Source organism: Malus sylvestris, chromosome 7, assembly GCF_916048215.2.
Source record: "Malus sylvestris chromosome 7, drMalSylv7.2, whole genome shotgun sequence".
Taxonomy (NCBI): domain Eukaryota; kingdom Viridiplantae; phylum Streptophyta; class Magnoliopsida; order Rosales; family Rosaceae; genus Malus; species Malus sylvestris.
In genome coordinates this window covers 6761674-6788882 of record NC_062266.1, presented here as the reverse complement: position 1 = coordinate 6788882, position 27209 = coordinate 6761674, and the positions used below count along the sequence as shown (strand labels likewise).

General features: G+C 42.1%; 1 protein-coding gene and 1 pseudogene across 5 annotated transcripts in view; both read left to right on the top strand.

The window, feature by feature from the left end:
• The window catches only part of LOC126628287 (rust resistance kinase Lr10-like), a 28118-nt pseudogene extending 13239 nt beyond the window's left edge, over nt 1–14879 (top strand).
• Nucleotides 1–21178, top strand: part of LOC126628293 (uncharacterized protein At2g27730, mitochondrial) — a 54875-nt gene extending 33697 nt beyond the window's left edge. For 2 of the 5 annotated variants that reach the window (XM_050297937.1, XM_050297933.1), the window contains exon 3: nt 21095–21178. In XM_050297937.1, coding sequence (XP_050153894.1) covers nt 21095–21115 — 21 coding nt within the window. In that variant the 3' untranslated portion in view covers nt 21116–21178. Of the gene's footprint in view, nt 1–19377; nt 19503–21094 lie in introns of those variants that run through there. The other 3 variants (XM_050297938.1, XM_050297934.1, XM_050297930.1) reach the window with 2 other exon arrangements.
• Nucleotides 21179–27209: the final 6031 nt, after the last annotated feature.

Below are 27209 nucleotides of genomic sequence, written 5' to 3'. Positions count from 1 at the left end.
CCAAAGTGTAAGGGCATAAATACTCAAAGTGAATATAAGTCTTAATAGTGAACGTGGTTCGGCCGTCTGAATGCCGAACTCAAAATCCCACTTGAGAGTATTTAATCATAAAATAACTCGACGTGCAATGCGCCGAGCTCAGTAAACTGTAACACTTCACTTTGCCGAGAAGGCTAATAAGATGACCTCAATCAATAAGGATTCGGAAATCCTTTTCGACCGAGACTTGGATAGGTAACTGACCGTCCTCGCCGTAGTGCTGTTGATGCCAACGGAAGATGCTGCGAGATCGGCTGATTCTACAGTGACAGAGCTATTTATGCTGACTTAAGATATCACCGGTTGATTTCACAGTGTTGTTGCGAAAAGAGAAAATAAAAAATCTCTAAGTCGTTGAGAAAGTTTGCGCAGGGCAGTTGTGTGTTGAATTGGAGAGCTTTTCACGCTGCCAATGCTTTTGTATTTATAGCAGTGGGTACCTTCAAGGTCGAGTTAAAACCCTACTCGGATTATGACTTCTTCTCCTGATCAAACACCAACTCGACCAGTCCTACTTCCACTACGACTGTGAACCCAGTCCTTTATTGAGCCGGATTCACTTCTGGGTTATTAATCTTGCCGAGACTCCTTATTGCACCAAAACTCGACTTGTCTTGCAGCATGACCTAACCGACCTAGGTTTGGAAGCCCACGAACTAAACGATCCATGGTACCCTTGTCGTAAGGCCTCGCGGGCCGAGAATAATTCTATACTCGGCCCAAACTAATATTTTGGGCCCAAACATTGCCCCCTCGCTTCTGAGGTCTTTGGCCTGAATTCTTTGGTCGAGTTCCGACCTTGAAAAAGCGAATCTAATACTCAGAACCCAAATACTCTATTTCCAAGGCGCATTTATTGAGCAAGATTGCACGATCTTAATCTTGCTGACCAATACACCACGTGGCATCCTTTAACACGGCCAATCCCTAATAATGATGGTTAAGGCGTGCAGCTCCATGAACCGTCATGCCATCATGACCTTGTTGCTGAACATAACCATGCCACCTTAATCCGCGAGCCATTCGTCATTGTGCAGACGCCAAAACGTCTTTCGCCATAAATCTCGCCGCCACACGCAATCGTGCGCCCCCCAAAACATGAAACCCTCGGTCTTCTCAACTGGATTATCTGAATGTCCATAATGATCAGCAAATTCTTCGGTCGATTTTACCCTTCATTTTGAATTTCGAACGATTGTCCTTTCTTCCACATTTCTATAAATACCGAACTTCTCTCATTTGTACTTTACGCTTTCAAATTCTCTGAAATTTCTTACCATCGCTCTCCAGTGCATCCCCTCTTTCCAGATTTTTGTCTTCAAATCTCCCAACCCAGAAAAACTCCTTTCGTGTCGTATTTTTTAACCCCTTTACAATGGCTTCCTTCATCTCCAAGCTTTCCAAGGAATGTGACCAATGTCAAAAAATTATTGATCGAAGTTCGATCAAAACCATACGGTTTGAAAGTGACATGAGCACCCTTCATCAAATCTTGGGTCCTCTCTTTAAAATGGTAGTGCCATCAACCATCACTGGACTTCTCCAGAAGCATTGCCTATCACCCTTGCTACAAGGGTTTGAATGGTCGAAGTGGGATGTGGCGAGGCTTCAAGGCTCTTGGCCCTCGACCACTACAACCTGGGCAGCCTGGGTTGTACGAATGGAAAAGCTCTTCGGCGAGCAATGGAAAGCCCTAGGCATCTACGACGCCATTCACCTCTCGTCCATGGAGATCATCCTGGACAAGGAGCTCCTCCTAGCGCCCTTATGCTTCTGGTGTTTGGTCACCAACACCATGGTCCTCCCTTTCGGCCCTATTGGCCCTACCATCCTTGATCTTACTGCCATCTTAGGGACTTCCTCGATTGGAATCTGAATCGACGCTGCCCTCTCTAGGTACCCGTTGAACCTTAACTTAAAGGCGTTATTTGACAAATGGGCCCTTGAGACGCTAAGCGGTGAAGGCCAAACACCCTCGAAAGAAGAGGTTCACAAGATTCACAAGAACTTTTTCAACTATAACACCCTCTATCTCCATTTTACCGGCCGAAGAAAAGAGGTTCTGCGAGAAGGAGAACACAAGGTTTTCCTCTTCTATTGGTACAACAAATTTATCTGTTGTACTAAATCTAATAAGTGTCTGGTCAAGAACATGCCAGTGACCGAAGCCCTAGCTAGCAATCACACTCTAGCACTCAGCCCGGCCATTCTCGCCCATCTCCTACGCTGTTTGGCCGAAATGACCCTAGATAAGGTCGATCCGCAGCAGAATGGTCCCCTCTGGGCCTTCCAACTCTGGTTGTAGGTCTACTTTGCTCATCTTCAGCCAAAGATTGCTGATTTCTTGCCTAAGGAAGCGCTCGGCCGTTAGCTGGCTTTTCGGCCAATCCCCCTTCACCAAGCCGAAGAAGTGTTCAGATACTTTTTCGCTCTTGACGACCTTTCTAATGACGAGTTCTTGATCTGTCGTCGTCGAGAATACCCTTCGTCGATCAGACTTCCTACATCAGCGTGGGGCGCGGACGAAGATGCTGACCTTCGTCAATCCTGGGGGTATTTCGTGTTTGCCCGCGACCTGCCTCTCAGTTATGAGGGTCGCTGAGCGAGTTGGGAAGTGTATCATCCCAACTTCCTCGCTCGGCAGCTTGGCTACCTCCAAGGCTGCCCAGCCCCCCTTCTCTCTTCACGGTCCGTCCTAAGTCGCGGACGCGAAACTGGCTCTTTAGAGAAGGAATGCAACGACGCCAAAAAAGAGTTCCAGGAGCGGTGCCACAAATTCCGTCTTCGACCGGTCACTCCAGAACCTTTTTGCACTGACACTTTCGGTGATTGGTGGGAAGAGTATACCCAACAGTTTTTTGGTGTTCCGGTCGAAACTGTTCTGAACAAAATCTTTGGTGGTCGACCTAAGAAGGCTCCTGCCCTCCAACCCCAAGGTAACAGTTTATTTCTACCTTTTTCCTTCAATTTTGAGCTACTGATCAGCTTTGCTGATTTGCTTTTATTTTCCCAGGCAGTCGGCCATTGAAAAAGGTGGAAGTGGTCGATGCGGCTGCGGCTAAGACCATTGTGTAGGCTGTGTTGAGCAAACGGCCTTGTCAAGAGGCCAAGCCGGCCATCGAAACTCCTCGGCCCACCAAACGGGTCAAAAAGCTGGCGAAGAAAGGAGAACGGGAGATTCACGTTATCTCCAGTCAAACTACGGGTGCGACGACTCCCAGTGTTTCCCCTGCTCCCCCCATCGCCCAAGCCTTGGTTGAGAAACGGCCAATTCCGGTCGAAGAAACAGCCCAAGTACGGCCTGTTTCTAAAGTCGGTAAACCAGTTGTTGTTCTAACAGTTGAGGTTACACCTGTCCTGGAAGAGGCAGTCCCTGTGACCGAGAGAACTTATCTTGAAAATCCAAAACCCTCGGCCTTCGTTCTGGAAGAGAACGACGTGAGCGACGAGGTTCCACTGGCGAGTCGCCTTCAACTGACCATGGCAAACGACCTGCCAGAGAGTTAGAAGCGGCGGCAGAAAGGCTCGTTCATCCTCAGGACCAGGACCTTAATATTTCTCCGCATGAAGCCACTTCGGCCTTCATAAGTATCCCATACCGCCTTTTCTTGGTTATTTCTCTGCCATATACCTCTAAACTAGGAAAATACTAAATGTCATGTGCCTCCTCCGGTGTCCGAGGCGGTTGTCCAAGTCGGCCCTTCTACGACCGACAGTGGTAAACGACCTGCCGGGGAGCCATAAGCGACGGTGAAAACGCCAGTTCATCCGCAGAAGCATGACCTCAATATTCCTCCGTAGGAAGCCACTTTGGCCTTCGTAAGTACCCCCTACCGCCTTTCCTTGGTTATTTCTCTGCCATAGAACTCTAAACCAGGAAAGTACTAAATGTTAGGTGCCTGCACACTCTTTTCATCGAAAATTCTATGCGTTGAAGGGTGTTATCTATATTTCTTGGCCGCCTCAGTGGCTATCGAACATAGATAACCTCCATCGGCCACGTGAACTGAGAAGTAGTCTAAGACACTGGGCTCGGCCATTAAGTTCTTTAGGTTCGAGCAACGATCCTGAAGACATGGTCGAAGTCTCCTCTCGGCAGGTATAAAAAAAATGAAACCTTCTTGCTACATTTTTTGCAATTTCCTTGAGCGTAAACTGATATTTTGTGTGCAGCCTTCATGGGAAGTCGAGTTCAAAGCCCTCTTATCTAGCACTACTGGAGCGGCTGGGCCTTCGACCACCACAACTGAAGCCGCTGATTCAACTACTCTAGCTCGGTTACAAGAGGTCTTGTCTCTCTCGGCGTCGCAAGTCCTTGAGCGCAAAAGTCTTGATTTGCTGGGTGCATGTCTAAATGACCTTGGAGCCGATGGTCAACTGAGTGGTGAGGCTATAGTTCAGGCGTCATCCGCCTTGGAGCGGGTTCGGGAAACCTTTAGTATTTTCGAGAACGCTCTGAGGGCCGAACAAGACCTGCAAGTTGCCACGGCCGTCTAAGACATTTTCCGTCCAAAGATTGATGCTTTAAAGGCAAAAGGGGAGGCCTTGGCCGACCTCGACCGTCAAATGGTCGAATTGGCAAAACGAAGGTTGGCCATTGCTTCCGAGCTTGCGAAGGACTTCGAGTCGGGCGGCAAAGCTTGTTTAACCGAGTATGCGGCGAGCACAAAACGGGTCGAGCAGTTGAAAATGGACAAGAAGAACCGGCAGGCCGAGGTCATAATGGGCGATGTGCGGTGGCTGGAGCTGAAGGCACTTCTTGGAACTCTTCTTCCTTCGTCGCCTTAGAATATTTTGAATGTAACTCATATTATTAATGAAATGAAAAGCTTTTATTCTTGCATCTCCCATGTGACGGGGTAATATTTCTTTAAGAACTTTCCATTAATTGATAACCTGTGAATAACACCTGTTCGATCTTTAAGATGGTATGCCCCCTTGCCGAGGACTTTATGGACGATGAATGGCCCTTCCTAATTCGGCGACCATTTACCGAACCTGGGGTCTTTAATCCCCATGGGTAGGACAGTCTGCCAAACTAATTCCCCTTCGCCGAACGTTTTTTGTTTTACCCTTTGATTATACGCTCGCTCGGCAATTTTCTTTTGTGTTATCAGAAGGTTGTAAGCGTCAAGCCGATCTTCTTCCAAATCTTCTAACTCTTGTAACATAGCCTGGTTGTATTCGGCACTGGGCAAACTACTCTGCTCAATCATGGGCAAAGAATTTACATTTAGCTCGACTGGTAACATCGCGTCATGTCCATAGGTTAGCGCATATGGGGTGGTCCTTGTTCCCACAAGGCTTCATTCAATTTTAGATGCCACAAGCCAGGTCTTTCTTTTATCATTTTTTCGAGAATACCGATCAAAACCTTATTACTTGCTTCGTTGTGGATAATATGGTGTGGATTGCTCAAGCCGAATTTTTAAAACCGCCGTATACTCTTTGAACCTTTCGGCTGTGAAGACCGTGCCATTATCAGTTATGATCGTTTCTGGTACGCCGAACCTGGTCATAATATGTTCTTCCACAAAATCGCAAACCTCCTTGGATGTTAATTCGGCGTATGATTTTGCTTCAACCCACTTAGTAAAGTAATCGGTTGCTACCAGTAACCATGAGTGCTTGGTAGTCCCAGAAGATGGCGTGATTTACCGATTACGTCCATGGCCCATCTTCTAAACGGCTATGGTTTAGTGACCGAATGTAATGATTCGGCCGGGACCCTTTGTATAGGACCATGAATTTGGCACTGTACGCACCCTCGTGCGAACTCGATACAATCCTTTAGTATTCTTGGCCAAAAGTAGTCGTGGTGTCGAAGCAGCCATCACATTTTACGTCCGGACTGATGAGCTCCGCAAATCCCTTCATGGACTTCTGTGATTGCCTGAACACCATCTTGGGGGCCGAGGCATAGCAGTAATAGACCATCCTCGCCTTTTCGGTATAACTCATTTTGATACATGACATAGTTTGTGGCATGAACTCTTGTCTTGCGATTGTGTTTACCATTGTGGTTGTCAAGATACTGCATAATGGGCTTTCTCCAATCATCTGGTATTGCCTCGACAACGTAAACATTTATAAGGTCTTGTCGGTCTTACAACGAAGGTAAGGACATGACCCTTGTTCGTATCACGTTGTCGCGTTGAAGGACTTGCTGGTTGATCAAGGCCGGGTAAAGCTGATGTAACAAGGGTATTTCTCTACCTAGCTTGCCCCCCAAGAGTTGAGCACCGGAGGTGATTTGAGCCAATTCGTCTGCGTCGGTATTATGGTCCCGGGAAATATGTTCAAATGTAATACTGTTGAAAGATTCGGCCAAATAGCTGGTAACCATGTGGTAGGGTGCCAGGGTACAACTCATGCATCAGAAGGAACCGTTAAGGTGGTTAATCACAAGTTCGGAGTCTCTGAGGATGAGGGCACAGGTCGCCTGCAAGTCATGAAGGATTCTAAGGCCGATGACAAAAGCTTCATATTCGGCCTGATTATTGGTGCATTCAAAATCCAGCTTAAGCGAAAAATACCAATGATCGTGGTTTGGGGATTGAATGACAATTCCAACGCCAGCCGAGAATGAAGTTCTTGAGCCGTCAAAGTACATCATCCAGTAGTTGTCACGTGTTTGAACCATGCCGATTTCGACGTCGTTGCCCTCAAAACCATATGGGGAAGAATGTTGAGAAAGGAAATCGGCCAGTGTCTGGCCTTTGACAGCTTTCTGGGGCACGTATTGCAAGCTAAACTCGGACAACACCATTGTCCATTTCCCAATTCAGCCTTTTATGATTGGTCGGGTGAGCATGTAGCGGATGACATCGGTCTGAGCAATAACTTGGGTGACTGATGGGAGCATATAATGCCTAAGCTTAAAGGCGGCGAAAAATATGGCTAGGTAGAGCTTCTCGACGGCGGGATAATTGGTCTCTGGTTGATTGAGATTTCGACTTAGATAAAAAATAGCCTGTTGTCGTCCAGCATCATTGTCTTGCACGAGAAGGCAGCCGATGGACTCTTCTGCCGCCGAGATGTATAGCTTAAGAGGCTTATCGTGCCGATGTGGGACGAGGACAGGGGGGTCGTGAGGGAGACTTTGATTTACGTAAAGGCTGCCTGATGCTCGTTTTTCCACTTAAATTTATCGAAGTCATTGAGTTTCAAAAGCGTAAAGATCGCTTTCATTTTACCTACCGAGTTAGCGATAAAACGGCAGAGAAAATTTATCTTACCGAGTAAGGACTGAAGTTGTTTCTTCGTCGTCGGGGTTGGGGCATTGATGATTGCGCGTGCTTTATTTTCATCCACTTCAATCCCACGGTGATGCATAAGGAAACCGAGAAAATTACCGGCTGATACACCGAAGGCACATTTGGCAGGATTCATTTTGAGGTTGTGCTGACGCATGCAGAGGAAAGCCTGTCGGAGATCGTCCAGATGTGTCTGCCGGCGTTTAGATTTGATTATAACATCGTCGATATAAACTTCGACGATGGTTCCAATTAAATCTTGAAATATGGTGTTCATTGCTCGTTGGTACGTGGCACCGGCATTCTTGAGGCCGAATGGCATGACAACCCATTCGTATGTGCCGAGTGCTCCCGGGCAGCGAAAAACAATCTTGTGGACATCTGCTTTGGCAATGAAAATTTGGTTGTACCCGGCATGTCCATCCATAAAAGATAAGATCGCATGATTCGTTGCAGCATTGATTAACAAATCTGAAATCGGCATTGGATACTCATCTTTAGGAGTTGCCAGATTCAAGTTTTGGAAGTCGATACAAATGTGCAATGCACCACTTTTCTTTAAAACAGGAACGATATTTGCGAACCATTCAACGTATCAAGCTGTCCGAATGAACCCTACTTTCAAGAGACTAACAAGTTCATCCTTAATGCCGAGTTGCACTTCAGTTGAAAATCATCGAGATGGTTGACGGAAGGGTTTACACCCAGGTTTAATGCGCAACTCATGCTCGACGAGAGTATGATCTAAGCCAGGCATCTTGTGGTAGCTCCAAGCAAAACAATCTTTGAACTCCTCAAGCAGAACACGAAGTTCTGCTTTCATAGGTTGGGGGAGCAAAGCACTAATAAATAAAAGTCGTGGGTCATCGGTCATCCCAACGTTAATTTTTTCTAATGGGTCCTTGACTTGGGGCCGAGTGTCTTCGATCTCGGCCGGGGCAGCTTGAATTTTGTCAAGAGATAAAACGGGACCGTTCTCTCATTCGGCGAGGAACTCTACGAGGTTAACGCCTGAATTTGGTTGTTTAGAGATGGTATACCAATGGGCCAGTAGTCGTTCCATAGTAGATGAAACCGCGGCCCGATGTTTTTCCTGATCGGTGTCAGACATCAGGATCGGAGATGAAGTCAGCTAACCCGAGTCTCGTCGAATCCTGGTGGACAGTTTCAGCGCCAACCTCGATAACTTTCTGAATAGAAATCTGAGTCGACCGTCCTTCATCGTTGACACCTTGTAGGGTGATGTAGCCGACGTGGTCATTATAATACCGTGCTTGGATCATGTTAGTTTCGAAGGGCTGAGCATCGGCCAGGTGAATAATGACCGATTTACCATCCCAAAAAATGAGCAGTGCATTATACTTAGTCTTGCAGTCGACGATGAAAAAAGCGGTCATATGGTTATGGCCGGTGATGTTTACCGCTAAAGGAAGCACTCATTTGGTCTGAGACTTGTCACTGACAAAACTACTCATGGTTATTCCTGAAGGAATGAGTTCGTCGGTGGATCGTCGTAAGGCTTTCATGATAGATCCAGGCATGATATTGACTGTTGCTCCACAATCGACGAAAATCTTGGAGATTGGGTAGCCTTCAATATGGGCCGTGACATACAACGGTTTTAAATGTTGAAGGTTAGTCGAGGAGGAATGGGGAAACAAGATGTCCAAGGCTGTTTTAAGCTTATCATCACCGTTAGTGGGCTCGTCCTCAGGAGTAGTGACGAAATCAACTTGTGTTGCTTAGTCGGCGACCACATCACCGTCCAAGGAACTTGGTTGGTGCATGGTCTGCTGAAATTCGGCAGGAAGAACATGGATCATGCTGATTTCCATATTTTCAAGGACTGAAAGGCCCATTAGATCCTGGTCGTTTTTCTCCGGAGTGGGGAGGATTATATCATTGTGTGTTGAAGCATTTACCAGTTCACTGTGTGTGTCAACATAGTCAGGCGCTTGACTCACACAATCCGACGTTGTATCTTGGTGACTGTTGTCTTCAGACTTGAATACATCTGGCGTCAGGTTCTGCTTCTGCCGTATCTGGCGAGCTCGTTCCTCGTAGGCGATCTGGGCGTTCCTGGTGTCCAAGTAAGCATCCAGACGTGCCACCCGCTCTTTCTCATCGACCGTCAAATCGAACAAGGAAACGGTAGAAAAGACTTCGAAATGATATCGAAGGTGTTGAAGGTCCTCGAGAGAAAAAGAGGGCTCGGCTATGTCAATGTTCGTGTAGGGATCGACCTCGAAGCCGAGAACTTTAGCCTCTCGAATGTGCTGGAATCTAGCTTTCATTGCTGGGTCAGTGGTTTTTTTGATGATCTGCTCGGCATCGGGGCAAGTTAATGCCAAGTCAAGAGCTTATTGGCAGGCCTTGGGCAATCCATATAAATCATTGGCGGAATATTTCTTGTGAAATTCTTTCATATATTCTAATGATTTGCTGAGGAATGGGGGATGCAGCTTTCGTCGAACTTTGATGAGGGGTTCTTTTGACGGTAATGGGGGCAGTTGGCTTTTAGCCTCTTTCTTAAATTGCTCGAAACGAGCTTTCATTTCACCAAGCCGAAGAAGAAGTTTGATCCACTTCTCGACTGCTTCAATGGTAGTTTTGAAATCTCGATTGGTTTCCTTTTGCCCTTGTAATTCAGCCATGATTGTTGGGGTTGGCCGATCATCTCCACTCCCTGCCGTTCCTTTTGGCTGCCATTTAGTGGCCGAAACAGGCTGGGCCTCTTGCCGTTGAGCTAAGCAATCTATTCGCTGATGTCGACGTTTCTAAGACTTGGACAACGCGGTATACATGCCAGTGGGAGAATTATAGCTATACCAACATTGGTCACGTGATTCAGGCGGCTTGAAGCTTCTTAGATTCGCTGATGAACTTGAACTAGTGGAGTTACGTGAATAATACTCCTCGTTATAAAATGGTGCGTCGAAATCAAGGCGCCGTCTCACCGAGGTAGAGTCATCCGTCTGTTGCTTAGGACCGAGCCTTTCGAATACTTTGACTCGCTGGTCGTCACTTGGTTTCTTTGAAGGTGTTACCGAGATCGCCGACTGTGGCCGAGGCGTCAGCGTCTGAGGTAATTTTTCCTTGGGCTCGGTTAGGATAACGCGTGCTTTACAATTACTGCACAAGACTACCGGCTCGCCATTTTCTTCATCGCTGGAGTCTGACACGGATTGAACTATTACCGGTCCTGAGAATTCGGTAGGTAGTGCATTGGAAAATAGATCAATCTTGAGTCGAGGTTGAGAATTTTTCTTGAGGATGTGTTGCACTGGGGCGAGCTCGATTTTCTCTTTCCCTTTGCTTTTGAGAAAACGGGCATCTACCATGCCAACTGTTGTCGAAGGGAATGGGTCCGTATCGACCGTCATGCATTTTTCAGGAAATTTTAACTTGCCTTTGTCAATCTAGCTCTGGATATTATCACGAAATACGACACAATTGTTTGTGGCATGCTTGGTCGAATTATGATATTTACAATATGTCTTTCCTTTAAGCTCCTCCGCCGTGGGAATGTTATGCCCTGGCCGAAGTTTGATGATCTTTGCTGATAGCAATTGATCAAAAATTGTTTCGGCCTTTGTAATATCAAAGGTGTAAACTTTAGAAGTTTTCGCTGTCCCTTCCGTCGTCGAGCGAATTTTGGCATCCTTAGAATTGATTTGAGTCAACGCTTTGCAAATGTATGGTTTATGTATTACTATCTCGGCCGCGTCCACGTTGACGTACTGAGACTCTTCACCTTTGGTCGAAGCATAACTGACCATGGGATTTTTGTAAATCGTCCCTCGGGATGGGGATTTCGAGATCTTCACCTCTCGGAGCAAATAGTCATATTGCTCGACATGCTGGGCTAATTCATACATATCTCAAAAGTTTGCCCCCAAGAATTTCCTTTTGTATTCCACATCGAGGCCGTTCAAAGCAAGTTTGACAAATTCGATTTCGGGCAAAGGCACTCGGCACCAATTCCTGGCTGATTTGAATCTGGTAAGATAATCCATTGGTGACTTATCAGATGCTTGAGCCATCCTTGCTAATGAGGAAACTGACATTTCCATCCCTGGCCGATAAAACTGCTCGTGAAATTTCTCGACCAACTCCTCCCAGCTTTGGATAGAATTAGGAGGTAGGTTGATATACCAGGCAAATGTTGAGCCGATCAGCGAAAAATTAAACAGCCGTAGCTTATGAAAGTCACTGTTAACATCTCCGCATTGCGCAGTGAAACGAGCCACATGCTCCAACGAAGATAGGGACGATTCACCGGTAAAAAGGCTAAAATCTGGGATTTTGAAACCTTTAGGGTATTCGAATGTTTCCATATAAGCTGGATGCAGATGGATAAATTTAAGGAACTTCGACCCTTTTTTCATGGCCGAATCGATCATCCGCTGAACCTCGGTCATATCAACGGGTACTGCTTCTATTCTCTGGTCGGATCCGTCTGACCTACTATTTGATCCTCCTCTTTTTTTCATGTCGATTGGCTTGAAACGAGTAGGGATTGACTCAGCCGGTACAATTGGTAACAGATTATTTCCTGGTGGCAAGTGTTGGGAAAGATCGAAAGACCTACCGTTGCTGACCTTACTAACCAGTATTTCGTGCAATCTGGTTTGTGTCTCACTGGTACTGCGTATCATGTCATGCAGTTTATTGATTCCTTAACTAAGCGTCTGTTTAACCGACCGAGACTGCTCGTCAAGTCGTTTTCGAAGAAACGATCTTGTTGGTGGATCAAAACCTTCACCACCATCTTCGTCACAGTCCTCTACTATCCCTTCATGGAGAACACAAGTGTTCCTGTTAGGGATTTCTAGACCGCGAAGCTGACCACCGAGATTAACTTCCCTTTCTCGGCGAATCGCGTTTGTGGACTCAAGTGTCACGGCGTTAAGGGGATTCTGCGCCTGTGGCATACTTTGTCCTATATTATGAGTTGGCAAATCGGTTGTTGATTTTCCCATAGCTATTTTCTTTTTTACCGATCTTGTTTCAATTGGCATGAACTTCGTAGTTTAGCACTGGGTCCCACTGGGCGTACCAAAATGTTGACCCTAAAAACTACCAAGCTTACGTGGCGTGTAGGCCGAGTAATCTATAAGCTAACTACGTCCTTCGATGAATGCGGGGCGTGCCAACTCGTCGGTCGAGCTCGGTCGAGGAGTAAATTTGTTGATATTGCGTTGGGTGCACGACTGACTTCTGCGTCTTACGATTGCGGCCGAGGAAGGAACACGACTCGGCCTCTTGGGTTTTTGAACCTGAAGACAAGGCTACTATTCTTACGAAGTTCACAAATCGTCGTCGTCGGATTCGGTCACAGTGATGTTATTCGTCAGAGTAAACTCACGCCAAATTGACACCAAAGTGTAAGGGCACAAATACTCAAAGTGAATATAAGTCTTAATAGTGAACGTGGTTCGGCCGTCTGAATGGCGAACTCTAAATCCCACTTGAGAGTATCTAATCATAAAATAACTCGGCGTGTAATGCACCGAACTCAGTAAACTGTAACACCTCACTTTGCCGAGAAGGCTAATGAGATGACCTCAATCAATAAGGATTCAGAAATCCTTCTCGACCGAGACTTGGATAGGTAACCGACCGTCCTCGCCGCAGTGCTGTTGATGCCAACGGAAGATGCTGCGAGATCGGCTGATTCTACGGTGTCAGAGCTATCTATGCCGACTTAAGATATCATCGGTTGCTTTCATAGTGTTGTTGATGCCAACGGAAGATGTGTCAGCGAAAAGAGAAAATAAAAAATCTCAAAGTCGTTGAGAGAGTTTGCGTAGTGCAGTTGTGTGTTGAATTGGAGAGCTTTCCACGCTGCCGATGCTCTTGTATTTATAGCAGCGGGTACCTTCAAGGTCGAGTTAAAACCCTACTCAGATTATGACTTCTTCTCCTGATCAAACACCAACTCGACCAGTCTTACTTCCACTACGACTGTGAACCCATTCCTTTATTGAGCTGGATTCACTTCCGGGTTATTAATCTTACCGAGACTCCTTATTACGCCAAGACTCGACTTGTCTTGCAACATGACCTAACCGACCTAGGTTTGGAAGCCCACGAACTAAACGATCCATGGTACCCTTGTCGTAAGGCCTTCCGAGCCGAGAATAATTCTATACTCTGCCCAAACTAATATTTTGGGTCCAAACAGTAACATATCAAAGAACCAACGAAGCACAATGTTATTCTCAAGTCACATTAATCAATTACTCTAATCATAATAATCTCAATCATACCCAACGTCATTCCACAATCACATCAATTAATTAATCATCAATCAAAGATACATGATTTTAGCATTTAATTGTTTAATCAATGAATGCAGTATCATATCATTTCAAAAATTTAACCAATGAACTCTAACAACTCCGAATGAGTCACCCAGACATCCAACAATTCGTCTGAAACAAATCACGATAGCTCATAATCATAATCTCATACAACACCATGAAAATTAAGGCTAGAGCGACACAGTTCGGCCGAAGCCTACATCTCTGAAGCTGAAAACAAATCCAAGGGACTAAGGCACCAAAGGGATTCAGGACCACTTAACGGAATCTCGGAGTACCATGCATATAGAACCGAACCATTCGATGAAATACAAGCTGGATACTATTACGGACATCATTTCACAAATTTAACCAAGAAACTCTAACAACTCCGAATGAGTCACCCAGACATCCAACGGTTCGTCTGAAACAAATCACGATAGCTCATAATCATAATCTCATACAACACCATGAAAAGTAAGGCTAGAGCGACACAGTTCGGCCGAAGCCTACATCTCTGAAGCTGAAAACAAATCTAAGGGACTAAGGCACCAAAGGGATTCAGGACCACCCAACGAAATCTCGGAGTACCATGCATATAGAACCGAACCATTAAATGAAATACAAGTTGGATACTATTACGGACCATCACTCAACAGAATCGCAGAATAGAAAGGATTCCGGACCATCACTCAACAGAATCGCAGAATAGAAAAGATTCTGGACCATCACTCAACAGAATCCAAACAAGCATATGATTCCCCCATCAAATGTACCAAGTACAACTAATCCTCCTCACTTCTAGAATGCATATGGTCCCCCAACGTGGATATACCAAGTATGACCATTATTGATCCCCCAACGCGGATTAACCAAGCAGGGTCAAGATAACCAAGTAGGTAGTGACTCCCCAACGTGGATTAACCAAGCAGAGTCATACCTACAGAACTGTTAGGCAGTGATCACCCAATGCGGATTAACCAAACATGATCACCCCTAAGTATAAATGGCCATAAGGATCGCCCAACGCGGATTAACCAAGCGCGATCCATAAATAATATGGTCTCCCAATGCGGATAAACCAAGTAGGACCAGCCATGCACCACGTCTACATGGTGCAGTCTCATCATCACACCTTATACATAATTATACGCATACATGCTATTGATTCCGCATATCAACCAGCATCTAGTCATATGGAGCACAACACAAGGAATTCCCTCAATTAATAATTCTACTAAAAATCTAATAAAGTACCTAACTCATCTCCTGACTTTCATCTCCATCTCATGCTGGGTAATAGTGCCAAGTTCAAATAAGTATTTAGTTGGCAATCATATCCAAATAATTATCAAACAATATTTAGATCCCATAATTGTCATAACATTCTTCATAATTATCATTCACATTATTAAAAGTTAATTAAACACATATATATCACAAACATCATCAATACACAAGCCAAATCATATTTAATTAGCATAGGTCTATGGCTAAATATATAAAATTCACATTTCAATAGAAATCATATTTATAAGACCAATTCATATTCACAAATGATACTAATATAAGAAATTAAGATAATAATCATATTTCATATATTCAAGTCGCTATCTAACCAATGTAGGCCCACTAGACTTCACTTAGTCCCCCGTAGTACTAATTTTAGTAATTAGGACGTTTCGAGACATGTTGATCAAAAGTCAACTGTCGGTCAAAGGTAGGGTCCACAATTCTACACAATTCAATCCGGAAGATCCACACATTAGATTTCAGATCCGTAACTTTCCAAAGTCCACATTATGTTCAAATAACAACATACTAAAATCTCAACACGATTTGACGGTCGAATCTCCGCCAATTTCAAAATTCAAGTGGCGGTCGACATTTAATTTTACAAACTTAGAAATCCAATTAGGGAAGATCCGTACTTCAGATTCTCGATCTGTAAGTTTCTATGATCCAAAAATATTATGTTCTATCACGCATTAAGGTTTGGTGACGATCCAACGGTCGGATCGTCAAATCATATTTTTGACCTAACCATGTATCGTAATGAAATTAGGTTCAAACAATCAAACCATATCATAAGGATATCAATTATGAAATTAGGGCATCTAATTGAACTTAAAATGACAGCCCAGTTGCCAGGCCGACGCCGCACGCGCCGCCGCGGGTGGCGGTCGGCTGCCCCGACTTGCTAGAAAATTCAACTATTTTTAAAAATTACAGAAATGAAGATCTCAAAGATTAGAGCAAACTTTATACCTGTGGCTAAGTCCAATTTAGCCGGGAAACACTTCAATTTCACTCAAACCCACCGAAACCCTAGAAAAGGGTGTGCTTTGATTCGGCTTCCAATCGAACTCCGACGCCTCCAACACTGCTTGGGCTTTGTTCCTAGGGTTGAGGGAAGTCTTTTTGTGCATGGACGGTGAAACTTGCTGGAGCCACCGGGAAAAGGGATAAAGCCGCCGGAACACCCATGGGTTTGTGGCTTCGAACTGGAAAAATGGCAAAGAAATTGGGAAATCTAACACTACCAGGATGTAGGGCTCATCAAGGGCTTTCCATGGACACCAAGATCACCCAAAACGGAGTTCGTATGAAGGAGATATGCCCGGGTCAAAAATGGTGGTTCGCGGGTCAAAAATGACCGATTTTGGGTCCCTCATTTCCCCTCCTTCTCCTGATTGGGTAGCTCCTAACCTTTTAAAAATCTGATTGGTTCCCTCCCTCTTCTAACTGATTGGTCCCTTAACCCAAGTATCTGATTGGGCCTCTTTCCCACAAAGTGGGAGTCTAAATAATTCCTAAAATTTATAGTATCACAACTTCAAACGCCCGTAACTATACCGTTATAACCCGGACTCGCAAACGGCTTTCGCCTATGTGTTCGTGATCTCGAAATCTAATCAACAATATAAATTGTGACCTCGAATGGTCTACGAATTTTAAATAATTAATTTCTCAAAAAAAAATATAAAAACTCAATAATACCAATACTTAGATTATAATAATGAAATCCAGGAACGGGATTTCACACTCTTCCTCCCACATCTCTGTCCATCAATGACCTCATCCAAGTCCACTTTACTAATTACCACCTCATTCCTCATCTTCTTCTTCTTCTCTTCCACAAGCACCACCATTCGATTAAGCTCGGCCCAAGTCCCCAGAAACAATCTCAACCATCGTCGGATTTCGAATGCACTGATCGTTGGATCCAAATCCGACAGTTCCCGTCGTCCTTCAACCTCGATCTTCTATCCAACTGCTCCGGCTACTCTCTGTTCAACGACTCTCGCTGACGCCGTCTACCTTCCCTTCTACGCTGGCATCGATGCCCTCTGCTACCTCTACAACCTCGATTATAATTCCTGCTCTGAGCAGGGCCTCAATTTGTTCGAGTTTTTTACTTAGGACGACCCGAATTCGTGGAATCAAAATATCGGTATCTCCACCACTATCAAATCTAGTAAATAGGGTTAAGAGGTTCTCATGTGGCCGTCGAAGAGGAGCGTGGGGTTGGGTGGGTGGAGTCGAAGAGGGAGTGGGAGGGTGGGTGCAGAGGAGAGAAGGGAGGAAGGGTGGGGAAGGGTGAGGGAGGAGATTGCCAAATTTTATTTTTTTATTTATTATTTTATTATTCTATTATTTTTAATATCCATGTGACACTCAGTTATTGTCCACGTGAATGCCACATCATCAGTTAACGGCAAATTTAACAGCAACCTTAACGAATGTATGAAAGTATCCCAAAATTATAATTTTATGTACCACTCTGGGATGCAAAAAACTTCATGTACCAAATGTTGAAAACCAAAAAATTTTAGGATAGTAAACTGAGATTAACTCTAAAATACTATAAACAAGCAAACAAAAAACAGCAAGGGAAAAGCAGGTTACGTTTAACCCTATATGTTGTAAACAACTGATTAATCTAAGGAGTCATATTTCTACAAGCGGTATGAATTCTACAACCAAACCATATATTCGTAAGAACGTAACCCGCAACCACAATCAGGTTACATTTAAGTCTATATATTGTCTCGTACTCCTTTGCAGGGTGAGGACTGATATTGAAAAACATTTCCTTTGTTTAGTAATCATGAATAATGATATTGTACATAACTTTTGTGTATATCGCTTTGCTTAGATTATTGGTGTTCTTCATGACATGTTCTTTTAGACACTGATGGGTAAATTTGAATTCTATTGAGTCTGCCTGAATGTGCGTCATTTTTTGCTCATATCATGTTTGTGCTGCCTTTTTTCACTGATTATTAATTTCCATATTTATGAATGAAGCTTTTATATGTAAACGTGTGAAAAACGCAGGATCTCAACCAAATTGTTTCTTGTAGATCCGTTCTTGCAACGCACAGCGCGGTTCTTATTGATTTGTTGCTATGGTTTTGGTTTGCTTATTTGCTACTGTGAATCATGTCGACCAATGCTCTAGTTCTCTTGTATACAATAACATTATGTTTGGAATAAGAAATTTTAGATTCTTAAGGAATTTTAAAAGAGTAAATTGTACAAATTGTCCCTCAACTTTAATCAAATTGGAGCAATGGTCCCTCAACTAAAAATCCATTACCATTGGTCCCTCAACTTATCAAAATGTGTAGCTATAGTCCTTTTCATCAATTTTGTCAAAATTTTGTCAAAATAAGCTATGTTGGAATGACCATTTATATAATTAGGGTCCCTCAACTCATCAAAGTGTATAATTATGGTTCTTTTCGTCAACTATGTCAAAAAATTTGTCAAAACGAGTTATATTGTAAGGACCATTGCTACAATTGGATTAAAGTTAAAGGACCATTTCTCCACTTGAATTAAAGTTCAGGGACCAATGGTAATGAATTTTTAGTTGAGGGACCATAGCTGCACGTTTTGATAAGTTGAGGGACCAAAGGTAATGGATTTTTAGTTGAGGGACCATTGCTCCAATTGAGTTAAAGTTAAGGGACCATAGCTACAATTTACTCATTTTAAAATGATAGAGATTGAAATGACGAAATTTTATTTTCTAGAATTTATGAATTTTCTTGTTTGGTTAACTTAAAAGAACAATGAAATTGAATACGGAATTTTTTATTTTTACTCTCAATCATAGAAATTGAGAAATGATACCTATTTACATGAAATTTAAACTTGGGAATTTGAGGTCTCAAATTCCAAGTTTTTTACATGATAGTTGAAAACTGTTGTTGCTATATGTCGTAGTGAATTGTGCATTTTAGTAAGCAAGAACACACACACATATAAATGGACCTGGCTTATTTGCCCTCCCACTTCCCATACACTCCCATCACCTCCTATTTGTGCGGTCACGGTTAAGTCACGTCAACATTTTATATTACTATTGCTTTTTGTCTTATTATCTCTATAAAAAAATCAATATAAAAATGCTGATGTGGCTTAACTTTGACCGCACAAAATAGGAGGGGATGAGAGTGTATGAGAAGTGAGAGAGCAGAGAAGCCGGGTCCCATATAAAAATGACATTTGGAAAGTGTTCTATTGCAGAAAGTGAGGCGTAGCTTTTAGATGTTTGATCACTCGAGTTAGCGTTATAATATAATGTACTCAGAAATTACTGGAGGAAAGGACACGGTATTGAGTAAATGCATAATAAGAGAGAATTCCGTCTGAGTGATCAAAATGATGAGGTTGGGATCGGAGGACTGGTATTAATTTATGCCGGCTTGAGGTTTAATTGAATAGTATCACCTGGTTGTGTAGAATAGACTGACTAGCTTATCAAGCTCTTCAATATTTTTGGTATCCTTGGCCCATTGGCACGGATGACCATGATCTACATTTCACCTGCTTAATTAGCCTTCACTTCACAGTTTTGTCAATCTGTTTTTCTTAACCAACTTTGAGACTTATGCTTACTAGTGAGAACGTTTATACTTATCATCGAGGTTTCCTGCAATCTGATCTTAAAAAATCATTATTGAGGTACATGACGTCCTTTAGGGAAAGCTCCTTTTTTCTCTGCACCAAAAAAAGAACATTAAAAAGAAAGATTGCAGGCCTTCAACAAACGCTTTTGGCAACTTCAAATAGGTTGCCTATTCTAGATGAATGAGAGAGAACTGCTGACTTTTGGGTTCTAGGCAAGATATAAAATATCGATGATATCGGAAATATCGGTAGTCCAAAAACACGGAAATTTCGATGGAAATATCGGGATATTATCGATATCGATAAAAATTGAATAAAAACCACGGAAATTGTAAGAAAAACTTGGAAATTTTTATTGAAACTTTGCAGGATGTTTATTTAGTCAATTATCTATTAGTTTATCATAAAAAATTGGAAGGAAATGAATTGCATGATAGATATAACTGATTTAAGTTCATTATAGCGAGCTGGCAAACATTGTGAGTGTATAAAATATGTGGTAATTAATGAAAGAAGTTTAAACACATCATAATCATTTATATATAATGAATTTGTACAATATTTTACACTTTATACATTGCATGGTAAGATACATGAGTGACTTAGCAAGGTCTAAAATATCGATGATATCGGAAATATCGGTAGTCCAAAAATACGGAAATTTTAGACCATGGTTCTAGGTTAGTCTACAGATGACCTCAAGGATAAAAATGGAACATAAGTTTATTAGTGAAAGGTCTCTGCATTTTTTGAAAACTAGATCATTTGTCTTCTTACAAAGTGTAGAGTATCCTTGGGAGACTGCCCCTTGCATTTCCCTTTGGGTTGACTATGTGGCTGGTAGCGATTCTGCATGAGTACTAATAAATTATACCACGTCCTTTTCACTTGATGGGGTAGAATATTTTGTTGTTGCTTCTGTCACGAAATTTTCACCACAAACGTTACATTAGATGATAATGACAGACTCTTGTGGAGTGCATTTATTTAAAAAAAAAAGAGAGAGATGTAAGCATATAACACCATTTACGCTTACTTTCATGTATGAGTCATGCTGTAATGAGCTTTCTCTAATATATGTCTGCATATGAGATAAAACTGTTATGTATGAGCTTATATAATACATTTTTTACTCATGCATCGTTAATTTTTCATGAATATAGAGCATTCTAAAATCTTCCTTGATGATGTCTTGTTCTCCAGTTCTAGTTTTTGTTTCAATTCTTGCATTGAATCTGCAGTGATGAAGTCTTGGAACAAGTCTGATTATGTTTTCTCGTCCTTGACTCCCTTTACAATTTGTGGAGATGATACCGTATCTGTTGGATGATTATGTATCACCTAATGTTAAAAGTCTGTATAATGTAATACAAGTCTCTACTTCCCCATTTCAACCGAAGAATATCTACCAATTCTTATAGTTACTTCAACCAGATACTTGTGGCAGTGATGAGTTTTGACTGGTTTATTCTAATTTTAATCGGTTCTTGCTTCTGAGACATTCTTCTTGTAGCATGACTAGATTTCATTCAATATTTCAATTCCATATATAACGGTGTTTCTCTTTTGCAGAAGGCTGATGGGACACATTAAAAGCTGAAATGGTGATTGGCACTTTGGCAGTACTTGAAAAACTTTTCCTTTGGAAGTAATCATAATAACACTGTATATAACTTTTATGAGAATTGCTCTGCATAAGAGTATCGGTGTTCTTCATGGCATCTTTTCTTAGACATTACTGTGATAACTTGGAGTTTTCATGATCTTCTTGATTGTTATGAGATTGTTTTACTCAATTCCATTGAATCTGTTGAGAGTGTCATTTTCTGCTCCTATCATGTTCGTGATGAAGCTTATATATGTTATGCTGCGGGTTACGGAAATAGGATGTCATTCAAAATTCAGCTTGCATCGCATACTGTTTCCTGGAGATTTGTTTGTTTGGTTTTGCTTGAGTTTTGATTTTCCTCTGGAATGACGAATGCCCTAATTGTTTCATATGTAATAAAACGTTTAAGGGCTAGTTTGGGGTTGATGTGCTATAAAAAAGTGTTGTTTTCAGAAGCAGCAGTAGAGTTGATTATGCTTTCTGCTGTTTTTAACTCATTATTTTAACAGAAAACACAATTTTTTTTTTTTCATTTTGCCAAATACAATTTTTTTTTAAAAACGGCTTTTAAAATAATTTTAGCAATTCTAAATTAGCCCGTTTGCTAAGGTTTGGATACTTTTGACTAAATGTAGTTGATCCTTTTGAATCTTCTGTACTACTAGTGCTATGGTTGTTTATATTGGGAAAATATTCTTTCATTGATAATGAATAATAAGTTTAGATGTGGTATTTATATAATGGCTTGACTCACACACTTGCTGCCAACTTAGCCTAACTACCATAATAAACTCAGGCTAACTATTCACAATAAACTAATAACTGATTACAACAGAATTAACAAGGGCTAAGTTTTATCTTTTACAAGAGAATTGTCCTTAATGTTCCCTCTCAAATTGAACTGTGGAACTCTAAGTGAAAGTTTGCCTGTTTGAAGAAGAAATTTGAACTGAGACACTATTTGAAAGGACTTTTCTCTCATGTAGCGGTAATCTATCTCCGCATGTTCGGTCCTTGCATATGAAAGTTGGGATTCTTGGCTAGGGAGAATACTCAAAGATTGTCACACTAGAGCTTTGGAGGATTAGAAAGAACTAAGCCAACATCAACCAATAATTTGCAGCTCCAAGTAAGTTCTACAGCAGTGCTGGTAGTGATATGTATTCTACTTTGGTAGATGATCTGGCCATTGTAGGTTGTTTCTTGGCACTCCAACTAATAATGGAATTACCCATAAATATACAGAATTCACCTGTTGGTTTCCTGTCAAGAGAACAACCTGCCCAATCAGCATCTCAAAGGGTATTAATACTGGGCGATTTTGGACTTTTAGAGAACCAAATACCAAGATCCAAAGACCCTTTGAGATATCTGAGGATCATTTTGATTGCTTGAAAGTGAGATTCTCTTGGATTATGCATGAACTGACAGACAAAATAACTACAAATGACAAGTTAGGTTTGGTCCATGTGAGGTAAATGCAAACCACCAATAAGAGGCCTATATTCTGCAAGATTAGAAAGCAAAGGAGATTCGGAGCAAGGTTTAGCACCATCCATTTTTGCTTTCTTGAGAAGATTCAAAATGTACATTGTATGGGATATGGAGATCATTAATAGGAAACATTGTACTGAGCTGAGAAATAGTGGTTTTACAAGCTTGAGAAGGTCTATTCACAATAATGTCATCAACATACACTAGAACAAATATCAGTGAGGGATCCCTTTTGACAAATAAAGAGTGATCATTCTGAGAACTTATGAAACCAAGAGAATGTAGAGCAACGTGTAATTTCTTGAACCAAGCTCTGGGAGCTTGTTTTATTGGTGGGCATGGGTTGGGTCAAGCCCTAATTTTGAAGGAACATGACCCTACCCGTTTAAAATTGTAACGAGAAGGGTCGGGCCGGGTACCGTGAATTTTAATTTTGGAACCGGATGTTAGTTGGCCCGTTTGAAATAGGGCTGTTCCAGGTGGGTCCACATGTCCAACTCTATTTTTTTTTCTCAAAAATACATCATTTTTATAAAATGAGGCTGTGGCTGCTTCACTGCGATGCACAACAACACTGCATCACATATTATAGTAGCACAACAACTGCATAGATTGAAGGAAAAAAACTGATGTTTTTTTTATAACAGCACAGCAATTGCACAAATTGTTTGTCATCTTGCTGCACAACAACACAAATTTTCCAGTTAGCACAGAGGCTAACATTACATCCAAACATTCAAAGTCTAACATCTAAAGTCCATAGATTAACATTACACCCAAAACAACAAACATTACATTGTTCAACATCCAAAGACCAAAGGTCAACAACATTACATTGTCCAACATCGTTCCATACATTAAACCTAAGATATTTAAAATAACATTCGCGACATTCAAAATAACATATGTGACACCCGTAATAACTTCCAAATTAACATCCGAATCACATCCAACATGTAAAAACCCGTCCTGGAATATACAAAACAGAAGGGCGTTTTGGTAATTTCACTTTGGATATTTTTGAATTTTTGCTTTTGGTCTTAATTGGTGTACCCAAGAGGGCCCACCCTTTGGTTTTTGTCTCTCGGCCCAAACTCTCCTTTCTCCCCTCCTTCCACTCTTGACCTCTTTCTCTCTCCCTCACTTTCTCTCTAAACATTATTTTTTCTCACATCTCACATCTCTCTTTCTCTGTAAACAACAACAACAATGATAACACTCCCACCACCGCCCAAACCAAGTGCACCACGAGCTTCGTCTCGTCCTCACGAACCTAGAACACCCAAACTCACATCGAACTTCCTTTCGGATAATCAGGATTGAAACCCATGTCGGGCCGCAACCATTCAAGCCATTTTCTAGCCAAACCACACGAGTTAGCCATTGAAATAGATACCATTCTCTTCATCTCGTCGAGAAGTATGATTTTTGTTTTTGAATCACTTGAAGTTTTACCCAGAAACTGGCCAACCTTTAGCCTGAAACTGGGTCGACCCGACCCTAGATCCAATGTTTGACCCACTTATCTCAGGCCTAGATCCATCTAAGAACCCAAGCCTTAGGCCGAGCCATCTGAGGCCCAAACCAGAACCAAACCCAAACCCAGAAGCCCAAACCCATTGAACCCAGAACCAAACCCAAACCCAGAACCCACCCGGATCTGACCCGACCTGGTCGGATCCCAGAACCAGGCCTCGCGTGGGCGTACGTGAGTGCTAGTCTTGGCCAGCGCATGGAGCTCACGCGCCTCCATCGGAGGTAATGTGCTCCACTGTCGTCCATGACGGCACCAGCGACCCAAATGAGCACGTGGCGGCGCGAGCGGTGGTGTGTGACCGTCCAAGCTGCCGCCCTGTGACTGTGCGTGGGGGTACCCGAGGTCCCCTTTTATGTTTTTCAACATCCTGAATCCGTTTATGATGTCTGTTTTCTTAAATTCAATGGTTATAGTGTAGTTTTATTAATTGGTCCCTTTATGTGCTTAGATGCATTTGTTAATGGCGTTTCCATCCATCATTGTCTGCACGGCTCTTCTCCAACGGTATAAGGTGAGTGGACCCCTTCTAAAATGCATGATTTTACTATTAGAAATGCATGATTTTATGGCTATGTTTTATGAAACGTTTTTGAGTAAATTGATTTCACGCTTTATGAATTATCATGCTTTATCGATTTTACGTTCTTTATGGTATTTATGATTGATGACTATATACCTACTTATGAACGTGGTTTACGATATGATGTTTTAGCTACTGAGCTTTATGAATTATTATGCTTTATCGATTCTACGTTCTTTGTGGTATATATGATGGATGAATATATACTCACATATGAATGTGGTTCTACGATATGACATTTTAGTTACTGGACTCCAATTTGAGATTGTTTTACTTATATACACTGTTCTAAAAATCCCCGCCTAGCGCCGCCTAGGCGCTAGGCCCCAGCCCACCGCCCCGATTAATGCCTAGGCCCCAGCCCACCGCCTAGACCGCCTAGGCACCCGCCTAGCCCGCCTAGCCCGCCTAGGCACCCGCCTAGACCCGCCTAGGTTGCAACTCACTTAGACAAAAAATACATAACTTTCATTTTGCATTTTGTTTTTTTCCAATAAATTGTAAGAGACTTGTTGTATACTTGAATGAACAAACATTATATCCTTATTTCACATGTTTTTATTATGTTCCAATACTTCATGATATATATGCATTCTATTTTGTAGTTTATGATGAAATTATATATATTTCAAGTAGAAGCAGACACTTATTTACCTTAAATATGATAGATTTACTTAAATCCGCCTAGTCCGCCTAGGCTCCCGCCTAGGCCCCGCCTAGCCGCCTAGGCGCTAGGCCCCAGCCCGCCGCCCGACTAGCGCCTAGCGATTTTTAGAACCTTGCTTATATATATTAGAAATATTATGTGCCTATTCAGTGGTCCTGCCTACGGGTGAATGTTCTGCCTATGGGCGAATGTCCTGCCTACGGGCGCAAATGGTCCTGCCTATGGCGAATGATCCTGCCTATGGACGAATGATACTGCCTATGGGGCGAATGTCTTGCCTACGGGCGAATGGTCCGGCCCACGGGCGAATGATACTACCTACGGGTGAACGGTCCTACCTACGGGCGAATGATACTGCCTACGGGCAAATGGTCCTGCCTACAGGTGATTATGATACCACTACTTAGCACACTATATATGATATATGTTTTACGAAGGTTTTATGGCATGCTAGGGTTTTCGGAAAACCTAGTACTTTTTATGCTATATGAGTTTTCTAAACCTGGGGGTTAGTACGTTAAAGATTAACTGTTTTAGTACTACTTATATATCAACTTGGTCCACTCATGTTTTGTTTTGTTCCCCATTCAGGACTTAGAATCGAGGTGTACAATCCCGACGTCAAGGCACTCCCGCATCGACATCTTTGAGTCTTCTTGGTGTAGGACCCATCCCTTTGGTCATTCAATTTCATATTATTCCTTTTGAGTATCTTGGATTAGTTGTATACTCTGAACACGTTCCATAATTGCATAAGCATTGTATTTTAAATTTATAAGTTTTAATTATGTTCGTTACTTTTCATGCATGTTAGTATGGCTTCGTCACCTTTGGGTGTCGGCCAACACGTGCTTTCCCTGGTGTTTAGAGGATATCAGGGTCGGGAGTGTCACAACATCATTCCTCATTGAATCTGTAAGGAAAAATAGATTATAAACATGACATTTTTAACGTCCAATATTATATTATCTTCGTTGAATCAATGAAATTTAAAGTGTATTCATTTGAGTTTAAAATATTACCACAATTCCTTTATTCTTTCGAGTTGTTTGAGGAGCTTCAATTTCAGGAACACTTGAGCGGCTTGAATTTGTAGATATAGTATTTGCTTTTCTTTTTTATGCTCTACAACAAAGAATAAAAGAAGCACGTTAATTGTAAATGAATAGAAGACAAAACAATTAATGTAAACTAAACTATACAAAACAAAATAATTACCATTTTCACACTCTTGATAAAATTCAAGCTCGGCCGGACTTACTTTATACTCAATGTTGCTAATTACTTCACTTCTTATCCAGTTTTGGAGGCATATCAATTACTCCACCGTTTCAGGAAGGAGAGATGATCTAAAGGGATCAATTACTCTCTTTCCTACACTAAATGCACTCTCCCTAACAACTGTTGACACTTGAATTGGCAACACATCTTTCGCTATCAAAGCAAGTATGAGATATGTACTTCTCCCTTTCAACTTCTACCATTTCAAAATGTCAAATGTTTGACCTTGTGGTACTTTCTCTAGTGTGACAAGGAAATAACTATCCACCTATTGTGCAATCGCAATATCCTCGGTGTCTTCTAGTTCCTTCTCCTAATCATCCATCATTTGACTAAATATCACTGCATTACACTAAAAGGTAATTGTTTTACCCTTGAAGAAGTAGTGTCAACAACTAAAGTGTGAACCGAAAGCTTGTTGAGCATATTCATCACACATCGCCTTTAACAATGTCTTTACTTCATTGCTTTTTTGGTGAATTTCTTCTTCAAGAAGCTCTAATTGCTTTTTACACAAGT